The sequence below is a fragment of the Myxocyprinus asiaticus genome, chromosome 10, assembly GCF_019703515.2.
Source record: "Myxocyprinus asiaticus isolate MX2 ecotype Aquarium Trade chromosome 10, UBuf_Myxa_2, whole genome shotgun sequence".
NCBI lineage: Eukaryota > Metazoa > Chordata > Actinopteri > Cypriniformes > Catostomidae > Myxocyprinus > Myxocyprinus asiaticus.
Window position 1 is genome coordinate 48,553,033 of NC_059353.1, and position 19,451 is coordinate 48,572,483.

At 36.7% G+C, this 19,451-nt stretch overlaps 1 protein-coding gene across 3 annotated transcripts in view; it reads right to left on the reverse strand.

Moving 5' to 3' along the window:
- slc4a10b (solute carrier family 4 member 10b) overlaps positions 1-19,451 on the reverse strand; it is a 109,076-nt gene that overhangs the window by 40,016 nt on the left and 49,609 nt on the right. For all 3 annotated transcript variants that reach the window (XM_051709489.1, XM_051709487.1, XM_051709488.1), the window contains 8 exons: positions 18,104-18,247; positions 16,730-16,868; positions 14,046-14,206; positions 12,266-12,454; positions 5,529-5,617; positions 4,100-4,257; positions 3,565-3,652; positions 847-993 (listed from right to left, as the gene is read on the reverse strand). In XM_051709489.1, coding sequence (XP_051565449.1) covers positions 847-993; positions 3,565-3,652; positions 4,100-4,257; positions 5,529-5,617; positions 12,266-12,454; positions 14,046-14,206; positions 16,730-16,868; positions 18,104-18,247 — 1,115 coding nt within the window. The remainder of the gene's footprint in view (positions 1-846; positions 994-3,564; positions 3,653-4,099; positions 4,258-5,528; positions 5,618-12,265; positions 12,455-14,045; positions 14,207-16,729; positions 16,869-18,103; positions 18,248-19,451) is intronic.

A 19,451-nucleotide genomic window follows, 5' to 3' on the forward strand; every position in this document is an offset into this window, starting at 1 on the left:
AACATTTTATTTTAACATTGGCAGTGATTTGATGATGCTGGCCATTACTTTTAATCAGAATAATGTATTCATCTTTCTAGAAAATCAGCTGTAATGTCTATTATATCTCAAAAACATGAATAACCATAATAATAATTTTTAGGAAAACTATTTGCTTGTTTATTATGTGCTACTAGATACAAATCAAAAAAGGAAAATGCACACAGAAGTCACGTGGGAGTCTCAAGAGGTTAAAGGCATTTTTTACTGACAAACTCTCAAATCTCAGTTGTGGTTTCAATTAAAAATAACGGCAACTTTAGATGCATCACGCCATGTTTGATGTCATTGCAAAACGCCATTGGCTTTCAGGTGCCACACTGCCGATTGCAACGTAGCTAGTTTGAAAACATGCAGCTATAAATGAGATTTGAGAGTTATTGCGGAGGGAAACCTAACCATTAAATAACAGCTTAAATTTCAGTCTGTTCCTCACGCAAAGCTATCATGTGACTTCAAAAGACTTTGAATATAGTGCGCAAGTCATATGGATTTTATGGTGCATTTTTGAGTATACTGTAAAAATAGTTAGACCTTATTTTTGTGTTTCACTTAAGATAGAATGTCATACGGGTTTGGAATGACATGAGGATGAGCAAATAATGATAGAATGTTCATTTTTTGGGGTGAAATAATCAACAATGTTACTGCTGGTGTTTTACTGCATGGTTGTTGAAATGCTAATAACAGTGTTTACAAGTTTTTCATTTGATATTAATCACAATAATGTTTTCCACACTGTATTTCAATCTACATTTAATGTAAAAACAGATGTTTTAGTGTCTACATCAGCCATGTCTCACTGACCTGGGACGGCACATTTTTCGGCGGCTCAATTCTGATGGAAGGGTCCCATTCTCCCGGAGGCAGAACTGTCACTTGGTCAAGAAATTCATCAATTCCAGCGATCAGATCGCTGCGGTCTTTAGCTTTATACGCAACGTCATGGAAAACCTAGAAATGACAAAAACAGAACACTTTAAGTTGACAAAAGCTATGTAAGAACATACTTAAATCTATATTTGCAATTTTATACTCTTCGTTAGTGTCTTAAGATGTTGCCATAGCAACATCACCTAGCAGCTTGGCACGAGGGCGGTTTTCTGACTAATTAGCAGTCATTTGCATGTTATTAGTGCTGTGCTGTAACTCGCCTCTCCACCTCAAAGATTTGAGAGAGAGGTTCTGCTGAGCTGTGAAAGACCTCACAAGTCATATATCATCTCACACTCAAATCTCAACAAGAACACTTCAGTCTGGCTTAAAGAAATTATAATAGTTATAAGCAATTCTAAAAGTTGTAAGCCACTTGAGGCCATGCATTACAGTGATTTAACCAAGTAAGAGGTGATTTTAGGCACATTGAACAGAATAGTCACAACACAACAGAAATAAACAACAGCACAAAAAATTAAGCCACAACACAACAGAATTAAACCACAACACAACAGAAATAAGCCACAACACAAAAGCCACAACACAATGGAAATAAACCACAACACAACAGAACAGCCATAACACAATGGAAATAAACTACAACACAACGGAAATAAACCACAATACAACAGAACAGCCATAATACAACATAATTAAACCACAACACAACAGAAATAAGCCACAATAAAACAGAACAGCCACAACACAACAGAATTAAACCACAACACAATATAAATAAGCCACAACACAACAGAACAGCCACAACACAACAGAATTAAACCACAGCACAACAGAAATAAGCCACAACACAATGGAAATAAACTACAACACAACAGAAATAAACCACAACACAACGGAAATAAACTACAACACAACGGAAATAAACCACAACACAACGGAAATAAACCACAACACAATGGAAATAAACTACAACACAACAGAAATAAACCACAACACAACGGAAATAAACTACAACACAACAGAAATAAACCACAACACAACGGAAATAAACTACAACACAACGGAAATAAACCACAACACAACGGAAATAAACTACAACACAACGGAAATAAACCACAACACAACGGAAATAAACTACAACACAACAGAAATAAACCACAACACAACGGAAATAAACTACAACACAACGGAAATAAACCACAACACAATGGAAATAAACTACAACACAACAGAAATAAACCACAACACAATGGAAATAAACTACAACACAACAGAAATAAACCACAACACAACGGAAATAAACTACAACACAACGGAAATAAACCACAACACAATGGAAATAAACCACAACACAATGGAAATAAACTACAACACAACAGAAATAAACCACAACACAACGGAAATAAACCACAACACAATGGAAATAAATCACAACACAACGGAAATAAACCACAACACAACAGAACAGCCATAACACAACATAATTAAACCACAACACAACAGAAATAAGCCACAATACAACAGAACAGCCATAACACAACATAATTAAACCACAACACAACAGAAATAAACCACAATACAACAGAACAGCCACAACACAACAGAATTAAACCACAACACAACAGAAATAAGCCACAATACAACAGCCACAACACAATGGAAATAAACCACAACACAACAGAACAGCCATAACACAATGGAAATAAGCCACAACACAATGGAAATAAGCCACAACACAATGGAAATAAACTACAACACAACAGAAATAAACCACAACACAACGGAAATAAGCCACAACACAACAGAACAGCCACAACACAACGGAAATAAGCCACAACACAATGGAAATAAACTACAACACAACGGAAATAAATCACAACACAACGGAAATAAACCACAACACAACAGAACAGCCATAACACAACATAATTAAACCACAACACAACAGAAATAAGCCACAATACAACAGAACAGCCACAACACAACAGAATTAAACCACAACACAACAGAAATAAGCCACAACACAACAGCCACAACACAATGGAAATAAACCACAACAGAACAGCCACAACACAACGGAAATAAGCCACAACACAACGGAAATAAGCCACAACACAACGGACATAAACCACAACACAACGGAAATAAGCCACAACACAACGGAAATAAGCCACAACACAATGGACATAAAACACAACACAACAGAAATAAACCACAACACAACATAAGTAAGACATAACACAACAGAACACAAATGTAATCATGATCACTGAGTCAGAACTGCCACACAAATTAAAATGCAGTGTTTAAAAATATTTATCTTTTGTTAATTTAGTTGTGTTGTGGCTTTTTTCTGTTGTGATGTGCTTTATTTCCATTGTGTTTTGGTTGTGGCAACATTTGTCTGCTTTGCTAATTTTGTTGTGCACCTCTGGGCCACTGTACTAACCTCACTAAATTGTGTTAGATTTATGCTCCAAAAAATTTGCCAATAGAGTAAGAACAATAAGCCTCATTCAAGAATTATACTATCTGAAAAAAGTCTTAATATTTTATGTAAGTAAATATCTTGTTTTAAGTATATTTAAAAACAAGACTGATTAAGTTTTTTTGTGTGTGTGTTCTTACCTCATCTGTCATTAGAGTAGCGATGGATCGACCGATCTCATGATATTGAGGTCCTTTACCCAGAGGCCCCAGCAAAATGAACAGGAACCTGGCACAATAGACACAATACAATCAATGAACTTGTGTTAATTGGTGTTACTTGAGTACTGTTTTGGACTCCATAAGCAAGAACCTTAAGACTGCGAAATGTTTGTTTATTAAACTACTAAAATGTCTATACCAGTGCAGCTCAACTGGTTTTGCCTCAAGATCCAGATTTTACACTGGACATCATGTGGCAACACAATACAGCACCAAAATCATTTATTATACAAAAGTAAACAAAAAATATCCTTAAAACTTTGAAATGTATCAATGTTGCCCTGAAATGGCAACATTAACTAAATTAATTGTAGCTATATTTTTAGGATTGGATTTACTATGCAGGATTATTCGGTTAGCAACAATTTTCAGGACGTACCAATTTTCGGGGCACGACTCACCAGTTGAGAATTACTCGTCTATAATAATACAATGCAGACAGTTAGACAGTCACCTGGTTGTAATGGGCACTTCTGCCAGGCCATTGAGCAGTACGGCAGGAGAGAGACGGACAAAGGCCACCACAGGCCTGTTGAGAAACTCCAGCTCTCCGACCAAGATATTCGAGGCCTCTGCGCCAGGTGGAATCTTTTTCATGAAATGAAGATCTATCTACACAGACGATTATACAAGAGTCAGACTATGGCAACATCCTACATGCTTTTATTAGTGTAAGTTTGAATATCTTAAAATAATTGGTCACACTTCATATTAGGTGGACTTAACTACTATGTACTAACATTAAATGCATACAAGACTACCTATTTACTGTTTAACTACATGTTATTCTGCTAAATTGAGGTTGAGGTACAGGTAGGTTTAGGAGTAAGGGTAGAGTTAGGGGTTAAGAGTTAGGTTTTGGGGTTAGGGTTAAAGTTAACAGAGTAACTACAAATGTAATTAAATGCAAGTACTTTAAATGTAATTACAATGCAACAACATTTATGTACATAATAAGTACATTGTATCAGTTGGTTAAGTACATAGTAGTTAAGGCCACCTAATATAAAGTGGGTCCAAATAATCTGAGATTTGTAACTTAAAGGTTATATGCATTAAATAAAGTCCTTGGTGGTGTTCTGCGTGGTTGCAAGGCAGTTTCTAGGGTGTTCTGGGTGGGTTGCTTGGGTGTTGTGAGGATGTTCTCACTAGTAGTTGGTAGATTGAAAGAAAATGGGCTTTTGAAAAAACTGTAACCCAAGTTTGTTCAATAACAGTATGCATGCTTTGTTTAGCCAACATGATGCTGCAACCAATGCATATGCATTCTGAAATCTTCTCATTAATCTGCATATGAAATATTAAAAAAACATCGGAAATGAACAGAACAAATCCGATGTGTGCATATTCCCTTAAGCTCTCTGTGGCATTCTGGAATTCTGCTTACTATGAAAATGTGTTCTTAGACTGATTAAGGTCATACAGTATATCAAGATGATGTAAAAAAAACAAAGAGATTATATATGTTTCCATAATACCAAAGGCTATATGTTGTGTAAGATTTTATAATATTATCTACCATTTCATCTGCTCTGTCTATTACTCATCATGACTTATCTGACCACAGACAGCATCACGGCAACCCTGCCTGTTGATGGGATAACAACCATAATATTCACTTAATACAAGAAAGAGCCTCAGTCACCATTCACTTCCATTGTATGGAAAAAAATAAAAATGAAAGAGAATGGTGAATGGTGAATGAGGCTAACATTCTGCCTAACATCTCCTTTTGTGTTCACTGACAAAAAAATGCACACGTTTGGAATGATATATGATGACAGAATTTTAATATGGGGGGTGAACTATTGATTTATTATCATGCAAGGTTTTGCATCACCCTCTGTCTCTTTAGTATGTCACAAACCCTTCAGCATTATTACCTTACTGAAGTCCACGGCACTGTTCTCACGGCTCACATCGCTCTTGACCTCCGTGGTGACGGGCTGAGACTGAGGAGAAATCATCTGACCTGGAGACACAAAGACATTGCCAATGCTGATCAATCAGCAACATGAAATTTAACTTATCATAAACAGAGATTTAGGATGGATCTGCTTAGTATTAATGCTGCGTTCCATTCGAAGTTGGATGTTGGATATTCCCACTTGGACTTTCGACAATAAAGGCGTTCCATTGTCCGATGCTCTGAAGATAACATATAAGGAAACAAAAATGCTAAACTACCAATTGTCAACAAAGAAGTATGTAGTGTACACAAACAAATTGCAGTCTCTTACGAAGAGGTCGACCAATTAATTGTTTGTTTTTTTCTGATTAATCGGCACCAATAGCTGCTTAGAACTATTGTTTATCGACAAAAATCAACAATAGTTTGCAGATAGTTTTTCCCCGTAGACTGCACATCTCCATTTTTTTAAACTACAAAACCGATTAATAGGTTTTGTCGATTAATCAGCACGATAGCGGCTTTTGGAACTATTGTTTATCGACAAAAATCAACAACAATAGTTTGCAGATAGCTTTTCCCCGTAGACTGCGCATCTCCATTTATTAATGTTTTTACTACAAAACCGATAAATAGGTTTTGTCGATTAATCGGCATGATAGCTGCTTTTGGAACTATTGTTTATCGACAAAAATCGACAACAATAGTTTGCAGATAGCTTTTCCCCGTAGACTGCATTTCTCCATTTTTTTTAAAACTACAAAACCGATAAATAGGTTTTGTCGATTAATCGGCACGATAGCTGCTTTTGTAACTATTGTTTATCGACAAAAATCAACAACAATAGTTTGCAGATAGCTTTTCCCCGTAGACTGCACATCTCCATTTTTTTTTTTAACTACAAAACCGATAAATAGGTTTTGTCGATTAATCGGCACGATAGCGGCTTTTGGAACTATTGTTTATCGACAAAAATCAACAACAATAGTTTGCAGATAGTTTTTGCCCGTAGACTGCACATCTCCATTTATTATTTTTTTTACTACAAAACCGATAAATAGGTTTTGTCGATTAATCGGCATGATAGCTGCTTTTGTAACTATTGTTTATCGACAAAAATCGACAACAATAGTTTGCAGATAGTTTTTGCCCGTAGACTGCATTTCTCCATTTTTTTTAAAACTACAAAACCGATTAATAGGTTTTGTCGATTAATCGGCATGATAGCTGCTTTTGTAACTATTGTTTATCGACAAAAATCAACAACAATAGTTTGCAGATAGCTTTTCCCCGTAGACTGCACATCTCCATTTTTTTTTAAACTGCAAAACCGATAAATAGGTTTTGTCGATTAATCGGCACGATAGCTGCTTTTGTAACTATTGTTTATCGACAAAAATCAACAACAATAGTTTGCAGATAGCTTTTCCCCGTAGACTGCACATCTCCATTTTTTTTTTTTTTACTACAAAACCGATATATAGGTTTTGTCGATTAATCGGCATGATAACTGCTTTTGGAACTATTATTTATCGACAAAAATCAACAACAATAGTTTGCAGATAGTCTTTCCCTGTAGACAGCACATATCTTATTTTAAAAACTATCAACCGATTAACTGGTTATCAGCCTTTTCCAGCACCTTAGTTATCAGTATCGGCTAAATCCAATAATGGTCGACCTCTACCGCAAACATTTGCTCAACAGTTCTTATGATCATGTAATGTAGGAACTGTCACTCATCAATGAATTTTATTTGCTTAAAAGTGAATGTTTTTCATTGATGTGTACATCTCTTTTACTTTTGATCTAATATGATATAAATGTATAAAAAGAGGTTTTAAAATAAGCCCAGTTGGGTTTCATATCTCTCCTGCACATATTTATTTTCTGTTGTAAATTCTTGTATTGTTCTTTTATTATCATGGAGCCAGATGAACAAAAACAAACATCTCTCTGGAATTTGGTGTTGGAGTTGTTTTGCAATTTTTCAAGTAGCAAGTTGGAAATTTCTGATTTTTCTAGTGAAAGGAATGCAGCAAAAGCAATGGCTGTATTTCTTGATAAAAATGTGGAGGCCCACAAGCCTTGCATATGAGGAATGATTGGAGATTATGAATGCTATGAGAGAAGATGATTTTAATGGAAGTCTGATATGATTTCAGATGTTTTCAACCATCATTGATGCATCCATAGAAATAATGAGCACTGAGCAGACTAAAATGGTGAGTAGCCTACTAATTTCACATTTTTGTCAGTATGCTTGCTAAAGCAATCTTCAAAAATGTATGTAAATAAGACAATCACTAAAGCATCAATTTATCCAAACTCGCTGAACAAATCAACAATTGCACACTACTCTAAGGGCAGTAAAAGCAGGCGAAGCTTCTACACAGCTTTCAGTTTAATGCAGCAGCACCAAACCCCTTAGTTAAGCGAGAATCAGCGTGCCCTACATTCCTGAAACAGACTTGTCTTTATTAGTCATGCTCGACAGCTCCATCGCTGCTGTTTTCATGCAGCTCTGAAGCAGTACGCTGCATAATTTAGGAAACTAATGATGGTCTGAGCGTTTTACATCACAGAACAAAACAGAACCAAGGGGTCTGGTACACTGTTAACATTAGCATATGGGAAGCTGGCAAACTTCCTAAACATAAGCCCTGTATAAAGGTGATGCTTTTTCTGAATCGTTTTTTCCCTTCCTCTCAATACAATAACATTTAACATATCTGGAAAATTACACAATTTTGTAAACTCAAATATTCAAACATACATTTAGTTTAATTTGTTATTAATATCTTCTGAGAGGGTATTGCGTTCTTGCAGGCTTTCTCATTAGCATTTTAAAGGGGTCATATCATACATAATGTTTGGTCCTGAAAATGATTTGGTGAAAAACTGTCAGAATTTAGTGTTTCATGCCCATTTTCCACCCTCTCTCAGTCCCTAAGAATTAAACAGCATGTTTTCTTTTTGTTTTTTTTTGCTGTTATGCCTTTAAAACCTCTACGCAAATGCCCTTTTCACATGTGAAATGAGATACAGCACTTTGCTGAACTTGATCCAATTGAATTTTTAACTGCCTCTTCCTTCAAGTCTTTTCGTAAAGCTGCATTACATTGTGACAGATTCATAAAACAATCTGTGCTGAAAAGTGCCACTCAAACTGTGAAGATCAGACTGAAATTATCATAGATAATGGTCGCTCGTTTCTAACGTTGGGATTCTTCAGAAGGATCTGCAGAGCAGTAGGTGCTACACACAGCCAGAAACAACACAAGCTTTGACACACTTTGACACATTTTACTCGTATCGTTAGTTCTTCTGGTGTTCTGAAAAAATAGTATCTATCCTACTTTTTCTGTATTCTCTCAACGTGACTTGGAGGGTCAACTTTCTAAACACTGAATAGCCATTGTTGATGTGTAAATGGAATTTAGAACTAGTCGTGGAAGCTTAGTATCAATAAATGGTCTTTTTTCACTGGCGAGGAAGTTTTACATAGTACGATGAACTCTTTTATCTCAAAAGTTCAAGGAAAGTTTGATTCCTCATGATATGACCCCTTTATTTACATTAAGTCACCATTAAAGTCTAGGTTTTTACCACGTGCAACCTAATTGCCAAGATAACCACCTTCACCAGTTATGTTTTAGGAAGCACTACAGCAGAAGGGAAAGTCTCTCAAGTGAAAAGTTGCCTGGATCCAAGCCGTCCTCTGTCTCGATGCAGTAGGTGTTGTGAGCTCCCGTGGAGTGAGTTGGGCTCAGGGTGGGGTGGGTGGATGAGGGTGGGTGAGGTGAGGTGATGGAGACACTGGAAGAACAGCACAGGAGACAACATGGAGAACAGGATGAGACCTGCCAGTGATCCACAGCAGACATAAATGATCGTGACTTCAAGAGGTGAGATGAACGGCCTGTCAAACACAGACAAATGCACACACAAATATAAAGAGAGCCGAGACAGAGTGGGTCTGACATGGATTGTGGGATGGATTGTGTCCACAGAATGGAGTGGCAGAGATTTAATTAAAAGAAACCAGCAACAACAGCCCCATTTATTAATGATGCACCGATATATCGGCCAAACATTGGTTTCATCCGATAAAATCAACTTTCTGCACTACTGGACATCATTGAAAAAGACCCGATGATCAGGGTCGATTATTTTCAGTCAAAAGGGGGCGGAAAAACAAATTTTCTAATTAATTATCAGTGATTTGAAACAAGTTAGCATAAAACTATCGGTATCAGCAGATGTTCATAATAATCGGATATCGGTATGGGTACACATATTTTTTATTGGTGTATCCCCACTATTTACACTAAATAAAAAAATGCTTCTTGTTGGGCTACATTTCGCCAAACATCTCACGATATGACACGTATCCCGATTTAATATATTGCATTACATCACGATATCATAATTGGATCGCGATTGAAACTGCAGCAAATGCATAAGAGAGACCCAGCATGTCCGCGAGAGAAAGACAGTTTCAATCATTCTCGCTCTCAGAGTTTGTGCTTATTTAGACGACATTCTTCATTCTTTACATTTCAGGCATGATAAGAAAACAAAAATAGATTAATAACAGGCTATTGATACAAGGATCTAAATTATTGTTACAATATTGAGAGAAAAAGCGATAGTGTGGCCCCATTAATTAAAGATGCACCGATATATTGGCCAAAAATCGGTTTCAGCCGATAAAAGCAGCTTTCTGCACTATCAGACATCATTGAAAAAAGCTGATGATCAGGGCTGACTATTTCCAGTCAAAAGGGGGCGGAAAAACAATGTTTTGTAATTAATTATCAGTGATTTACAACAAGGTAGCATAAAACTATCGGTATCAACAGATGTTCTAAATAATCGGATATGGATATGGGTACACATATTATATATTGGTGTATTACCATTATTTACACTAAATAAATTAATGCATCTTGTAGGGCTGCGTATCGTCAAACATCTCACCATATGATACCTATCTTGATTTAATATATTGCATTACATCCCGATATTATAATTAGATCATGGTTGAAACTGCGGCAAACGCATAAGAGAGGCAGTTTCAATCATTCTCGCTCTCAGAGTTTGCGCTTATTTATACGACCTTCTTCATTCTTTACATTTTAGGCATGATACGTTTAAAAAAATCGATTAATATAAAATAGGCTATTGATAGAGGTATCTAAAGTATCAATACAATATTGAGAGAAAAGGTATTGCAATACTTTCAAATATTGTTTCGGTACAAACTCAGCATCTTGATTGATCAGATTGCAATCTGATTGGGTTTGTACATTCCATTTATACTTAGCCAAATAAATGCGCACTGCAAAACAGAAAAAATAAATCCAATCTATTATTTTTGTGCTGTTTGTAAATATAACACATTTAATTAAGTAATAATGCTGGGTAGCTAAATTTTGTTGCACTTAATGTGGCTCATGAAAACAAATAATGGAGGAATTGGCTACAATGGTTTTGGCAACAGCTGTTATGCTAAATAAATAATAAAAAAAAAAGCAATGCAATAAAAAAATGCAGCATTAAGGATGAAGTATGTCATTTCAGCGCCACCAAACGAACTGCAAAAATAAACTTTTGTTTTCAAAACAGCTTTCTGAACACGCACCCTTCTGCCATTGGTCAGTCCTGTCCTCAACTCACGCCATTGGTCGAATCAATGCTATTGTGTTTGTCAGGCACGTGCCGTGGACTTTGAGACTGGGCATGCATCAAAGTAATTGTATGGCACTTTGGGCAAAACCCGCTGTGTGGGTGCCTCGTGCCGCCCCCCGCAAGATGCCGCCCTGGGCAACTGCCCATGTCGCCCATGCCTAAATCCGCCACTGCTAGTATCTATGACCTAGTATCAATAACACAGATTTTTAATAAATATCTTAACTTACCTTCACTTGAACACAAAATCCATGCATCTCTCCTTGCAAACAAACATCTCCGTCACTTTGTTGTAAAAGTCACCTGCTTGTTGAAGTTTCGATAGCCTCTCTTCCTCTATTTTTAACTGAAATTAACTTTGCCAAATCCGTGTAGATCGTCAATGCTTACACTGTAGATATCCGTTTTAGCACTTAATAACGCATTAGTTACATGAACTTGAACGTGTTGACACAAACTTAAATCTAGCCTATCAGATAGCGTGACTGAAGGAAGGAGCTTCTGATTGGCTTTCTCATTTTGGTAGGCATGCTTACCTTGGCCATTTGTAGAAGCGGGCGTGATTCAATATGAATGAACGTACAGTGCTGAATGAAAGGGCGGTAAACAATACTTTCAATCAGAGAAAGCATAACATAAAGTGCGTGTACCTGAGAGTGGCACCAAAGCGAATAAATGAATAACTGTCTGTGCTGCTCAACTGAGATGAAAGATGACAAATTTGAACGAAAACAGTAGTTTATATTAACAAATATATTTAAATATTTCATAGTGTCATTTTTCTTTTCATCCTTCTATTAGGTAAGCACTGCTTACCTTGCTTATATGGACGGCACGTCCCTGGTGTTTGTACAGACGGGTCACTCAAAACAAACTGAGGAATTTTCATAGCGCCAAAGAGACACAGTGCATACAGTTTTCTAGAAAATAAGCCTATGAATGGCTTACTTATAGTTGTCTCTGCACAATCTACACAATCAGACAGGTCTCCTTCCATATTTTCTGGCTAAGGAATACCGTTTTTGTCTATGCAGTTTGACTCAGACTGCCTCTTGCCGATGTCAGCGAAGGAGCGTACGATGGGAATGCGATTGGCCAGTTTCTTGTGGTTCTGATGATGGTGCTGCTTCAGAAGAGCCTCTTTCACCTTCTTACGAACATCATCTTCAAGATGCCCAGTTACTTCCTGCTGGTCCAGCACCATATCTAAGAAAATCAACACACAATATTACAAATAAACATTACTAGGCAATAAGATACAACACATATCATTACTGCCCTAAGTTAACTTTTTATCTTGTTTTTTTAAATGCATGTTTTTGGATTGTGTTTACTTTGTGGCAAATGAATATTAAAAGAATAGTTCATCCAAAAAATTAAGTTGATGCATTTTTCCCATACAATGAAAGAGAATAGTGACTGTAACTAACATACTTGTCCTCATACCCTAAAAGTGTTAATAATTCATTTCAAATCTGAATAACGATCAATTCTTAACACGGCATTTGCCATGCTGTTCTGATATGAAACTAATGTGGTCTTTAAATCCCTATTTTGCTGATTTTCCTTTATCTCTGCATCACTGAGACATTCATATTGATGTTGATCACACTAAAGTGATTGAACAGAATATAAGCAGCTGCTTAGAGATCCTAATTGTGTATTTAAGATGCAAAACAGCTGTAAGTAATGCAAAAGAGAGGGTAAAGTTGTGAATGCCACATATATAATTCATGACTGGCATTATGCAATGGACATTATTTAGCATTTAAACAGCTAAAGACGCAGTCATTTCTTGGAATGCCCACCTCTAGATGCATGCCCTGTCACATATCTGTAATCATCCAGGAGAGACCGGGGCTAGTTGTCACAAAGGTTTTGAAAATTTAAATAATATCAAGCTATAGGTTTTTTTTAAATCAAATTGTTTATTATGTTTCCAGGAGTGTTGGTTATTCATGTTTTTGAGACGTTACAGACATTAAAGCTGATTTTCTGTAAAGCTCCTTTGGAACAATGTGTATTGGGAAAAGCACAAATAAAAAAAACTATTAAAATAAAAATGATTAGACTTGATCTGACTTTTATGTTCTACTTATGTTTCTACTTTGACAACAACATCTCAATGTTCTCTTTTTGCACTGTCAAACAAACAAGTAACAGCCAGCACTGAAGCATTTTACCAATCAGAAATTAGCATGATCAATTCTGATACAAGTAATGGACAGAGTCGTCCAATCACTGCCAATCATTTTAAATAAAATTATACACTATAAATTCTGAATCTATGTACTGATTATCATTGTCCCGTGTCTGCCAAAAATGTTGAGTGATCCAAACATCCTCTGCAGCCTGAAATTGAACTTTTGAACAGATGTTAGGAGTGAATGCACCTTTAGCTGCATATTAAAGCTATAGGAAGCTCCCTTGCTCCCTATTTAGTGAATGATTTAACCTCCAGTGTGCTCTCTGTCTGCACTGGTCTCAGAACAGTGCGAGATACACTGTGTTGTCATCCTAACTCGATTTAAAGCCTCTGAAAGCAATTTTTATCTCAATGTGAAAATGCACATTAAATATAGAATTTTTAATGAAAACCTTGTGCTATTGTTCACATTAGTGTACATTGTGTTTAGCAGCGTGGCATTTTGCGATATATCACTCAAAATTTAAAAATAGCATATCGGATGAAATTAGAGACTCAAATCTTTTGACTCAAACAGGTGATCTGAAAGTTACAATGTCATTGTATTTATAGAACAATTAACTAAAAGCTAAGCTCTACACCTTTGGTTACCTGCAATCTCCTCCAAAGAACTGGCTCTCATGTCTAGCATGACGGTGCCATTGATGATGCAGCTCCGTAGTTCAAAGAGGCTGTGCAGAGTGAGTGTGGCCACATACGGTTTGCTCCAGCGCTCACCACCATCTTCAACATCCTCTTCAAACTTCAACCACCTGGATGAGGACACAGGGACAGGGTTACGGTGACAAACACCTGCAACATGATTTTCATGACATTTGATTCCATTAACGGTTCTTAAAATTTTGGGTTTTTTTCGCCGATATGGATGGAACTTTAACAAGAGTTTAATAGAGTTCGAATATTACATACATTTACATCTTAACACATTCACTATAGCACATGACTTGTTTTATTGTTTGCATTACATAACCAACTACATTTACAAGCTTGTGTGGTAGCTCAACTGATAAAGCGTTGCACTTGTGATGTAAAATGAGTGGGGTACGAGTCCTGAAGAGCACGCGAGTCCACACGTGACCGAAAGTTTCATAGAAGAACCACAAAATTACACAATTGTGTTTTTCATCTCACGTTTCCTTTTATGACACTAACAGTTAGGTTTAGGTTTAAGGTTTAGGGTAAGGCGGTAGGTTTTGTTGATTTAAAACTTGATAGAGCATTAACCCTAAAAACAAAAAAACTCGCTTTTCGCATCACATAGAGAAAATTTCACCTGGAGCCATGATACGTGTGAGGAACCATGTAAAATAATTTTGCAAAATTTAGCCACATTCAAGTCTTTTTCATGAGATCTGGCATGTAGTGTCATAATGTTAAATAGTTAGTTGGTTTAATAGCTTTATTGCAAAAAATTGGTGTGAAAAAAATCTCTATTTTAAGATGTAAGCTTTGTGCTATGCATATAGATGCTTATGTAAATTGTTTGGCTTCATGATGTGAAATGGACCCATCGGCGGGTCCAAAAGGTGGGTGATATATCGCGAAAAACGTTTACACTTAATATTAAGTCTCTGAATATACAAGCCATGCATATGAGGTATCATTTGATAGCTTAGAATCTGTACTTTTCAGAGATAACCATAACTTATGCATTTATGTTACCTAAAATACCAAAATAAGGCCTCAAAACATTCGTGTTGAAAATGAGTGCCCCCTAGAGGTAATTGGGTAGAAATATTTATCTGAAAATAAAAGTCCTTCACATAGCACCTAAATGGACAAGTCATATATCAAATGAAAGCTCTCATTTTCAGGAATGCGACTATAGAGCTTATGATGTTGTCCTAATACCACAGTTCGAAAGATTTTCAAAAGAATCACAAAGTGAAATATGATATGAAGTGATCAAATACAAATGTCTCTTAATGTGCCAATCACTGCTGCTGTAGGCCCCCCAAAAAAACTTTATATCTGCTTTTACCTTAGGAAGTTTTCTAAAAAAAAGCCATTTTTTATTTGTGTGTCAGCTTGCTTGGCTGAATAATCTACTGTTATATCTTAAATGTCCAGAACAAAATATGCTATCCAGCAGTAAAAGCATGCTAAACAAATCATCAGAAAAATATGTTTTTGACTATTGATTATAAAAGGCTATATTTAATTGCAGAGGGGAGGATCTCAGCTTTATAATGACACTTAGATTGAGCTTCTAGTCCACTCAGAGGCCAAGATATGCAATGAAATAATGAGGGTGGAGCATAAACTGAAAATTAGACTGAATGTCTATGGACGAGCAGATCTGTGAGGGCTAAAATGCGTTAGAGTGCCACCTATATTTCAGATCTGCATATTGTGATGGAATGTGAAAGGGAGAAAAAAAAAAACAACTCAAAGTGAGGTAAGGTGAACAGAACCAGAATTATATGTTTACAAATTTAGGACAACAACAGCAAAAAAAAATTAAAACAATTTTCTATTATAAGACAAATGTTTTGCTGTTAATCCACAGAATGTGTTAATGGTGAGCTTTTAAATTTGAGTGTGAAAAATTGTGGGCAGCAGCCCAAAATTGCACCAGAGTTTAAGGAGTTAAGGCATTTAATTACATTTCTTATAACCTTAATTGGAGAAGTAACTGAGAGTGGGAGTTGTCTTATTACAATGCTTTATATTTTGAGATATAAAGATATAAAGCACCACAGTTTACGTATTGTCAGAGCCTCATAAAAAATAGAAAAAAATATTTATGAGATGCCATATGACAATGCAGCAACTGTCATTATTATAAGAGCTTTATTTAGCCTTTTTGTTTTATCAGTCTGGCTTTATCACACACATATATAAATATTACACAACAATACTTCTTTATATAACCCCGGCGCTTCTGGACAAATGCCGCTTAACAGATTTAATATTTTCAGCATCCACACTACCAAAACATATCAGAGCAGCCAACAATCGTCTATAAAAAAAATGCCCAAAAAGCCAAAAATATGAACTGAATATTTGTAGCTCATTGAGAAATAATAATGTCTAATGTCTAATGTGCCAAGTAGAAATGTAATCTTTGTATTCATGCTGGTTTCATGCATGCTTGAAAAACATTTATATACATGAATACAAAGATTGCATTTAACTTGGTGCATACATTTTAAACACGTCTCTCAGACATTGTTATTTGTCACTAAGCCATAACTGGATACTGAATGACTACTGTATATCAAGACATGACTAGTTGCGGTGAAAGCACATGACTGAGTCACATGGTCTTGTACCTGGCGGTTTCTCTCCATTCTGCATCTTCTCCATCACGCAGGCTGATCTCATCGAGTTCAGTGAACAGGTCATGAGGTATATGTTCTTCATCATCATCTTCAGTGCCGAGCAGAAACTGAACCCTCTGAGAGGGAGTATCTGTGACACAGTCAGGACATCAGTACAGCAATAACATCAATTTCAATGACTTTCATAAAGTACTTACCAAGGTCAAATGCCTAAAACTGTCATACGGCTGTTAAACGAATCAGAGACTCAATCAACTTAAAGAAATGGATCCAGGTTGAATTCCATCAGAATTTAGGATAACTCTAAACACAGTTACCAGTATAGATAATCAGTGAGTGGTAGGACTTTGCATATTCATTTTCTATAAAGGCCTGACATCTGAATGACATCTGTACTCAAACAGAGTAAGTAATCAGCCTGTGATGGCCTGAAAAATGAGCCACATGCACTCAACTCTCTAGATCACAGAGTGCACAAATCAGATACAAAAATGAAAGAGAGAGTACTTCAAAAAATAATAAAACAGGACAAACCATCAAAGTGAATGATGAGAGAGTGATGAAAAACACTGTGAGAGACACAAATAGGAATATGAGGAACAGAAAAAGACCGGCGAAAGAAAGAAAGAAAGAAAGAAAGAAAGAAAGGGTGGGTGGGTGGAGAAAAGGAAGGAAAAATGGATGGAAGGTGGGAGAGGTGGAAGAATGGATGGATGAAGGAAGGAGGAATTGATGAAGGGATGGAGGGAGGGAAAAAGAAAGGGTGGAAGGTGAAAAGGAAGAAAGGAAGGAGAAAATGATAGATGGATGGATGGATGATGGATGGATGGATGGATGGATGGATGATGGATGGATGGATGGATGGATGGAGAAAAGGAAGGAGGGAAGGAGAGGGAGGGAGGAGGATAGATGGATTGAGAAATATGAGGAGCCATAGAGGGAGAGAAGAAGGAAAAAAGAAGGAAGGATGCATGGATGGATGATGGCTGGATGGATGGAATGAAGGATGGAAGGAAGGAAGGAGGGAAGAAAGGAAAGGATGGAAGGAAGTAGGGAAGGAGAGGGAGGGAGGAGGATAGATGGATTGAGAAATATGAGGAGCAATAGTGGGAGAGGAGGAGGAAAAAAGGAAGGAAGGATGCATGGATGGATGGATGGACGGAAGGAAAGACAGAAGGAAGGAAGAATGGATGGATGGAAGGAAGATAAAGGAGAAAATGGATGGAGGATGGAAGAAAGGAAAGAAGGAAGAAAGGGAGGGCGGGAGGGAGAGAGGGAGAGAGAGAGAGAGAGAATGAAGGTAAGAAGGAAGGAAGTAATGATAGACTGATGGATGGATAGAAGGAAGAAAGGAAGGATCATTACTATATGAGGGTGATTCCCGTCCATCTTCGACCCCCGAGTCTCTCTCTCTGCTTCTCTTTCTGTGTTTATGTCCATGGTGATGATGACGCCGGCGAGTTTTCCTGCCCAGAGGAACATGAACCCCGATATACAGAGTCCTGTGACCTATTGACAAAAGCACAACCAAACAGACAAAGACTCTATAACTATAACAAACTATAATTCTTCATGATCATCATTTGTTATTTAGCACATGTTCAACTACAGAGTATGTAGCAAGACAGATTTCAACATAAGATTCACATAGAGACAAACAGCTCTGTTCAGCTCTGCTTTGTTCTGGTGAACTGGTATACTGCCTACATAGGCAGCTACTAACTGCAATGGACCCTCATAAGTAACCCATTTGGAATGCCAGAAGAAGGTACCTAAAAAAGCAGCATAAGTAATTTTGCTGCCTACCTTTTGGAACATTGCCTTTTTTTCAAATAAGGAACACACCTACGATGCCTTAAAATGTTGTCTAGGTAGGCAGCTCACTAAATTTTGAAACAGAGCCTCTTCGTTTTTTTGCTATATCTCTCTTTTGGTTCGCTCTAAATTTCACATTTCAGTGGAAATAAAAAAAAAAAAAAAATGTACAACATAGTTTATCCATTTCCCTTCTTAATATGATTATTCAACAATCCTGAATGAGAGTATTTTCCCACAGGATGTTAAATAATGATTACTCACTTTAATCCCATCTAAAAGATTCAGAGGTCGAGACATCAGTATGTGAGTTAGACAGAATCGCACCACCTGCTCAGTCAGTGCGGCATTAAATGACAAGAGCAGACAGCCGTTTATCTGATTTGATCATTTTTGTGAAAATTAGACCCAGGGGCTTAAGTCATGGTAAAACGTAACATCTGTCCATGTGCTTACACACACACACACACACACACACACACACACACACTGTATATATAGACTCGAAAGCCAACATACAGGAAACGGAGATTAACATAAAGAACTGCTTTTTCCCGGCAGTTAATATGGTTCTAAAACAGGTTGTAAGAGCTGGATTACATCACTATAGTTCTTGTAACTGTATTGGCAAATGGCTGAGTGGCATAGGCTTAAACAGCACATTTATTTCAAAGCATTGTACTGCACGAGGCTCACATCTTATTTTTAAGAATGCTGCAAACTCACAGACACACATAACTGCAAGAAAAATACTGCATGTGACAGCAAAACAATATATATTATTTTCTCCCATTCAATCTTTCTTTTAAATTCTGCTGTTGTAGCTTTTGAATGAATGGAATTCATTCAGATTTCAATGCAGTCTATCACATTTACAGTATATCACCTGATAGTCAGC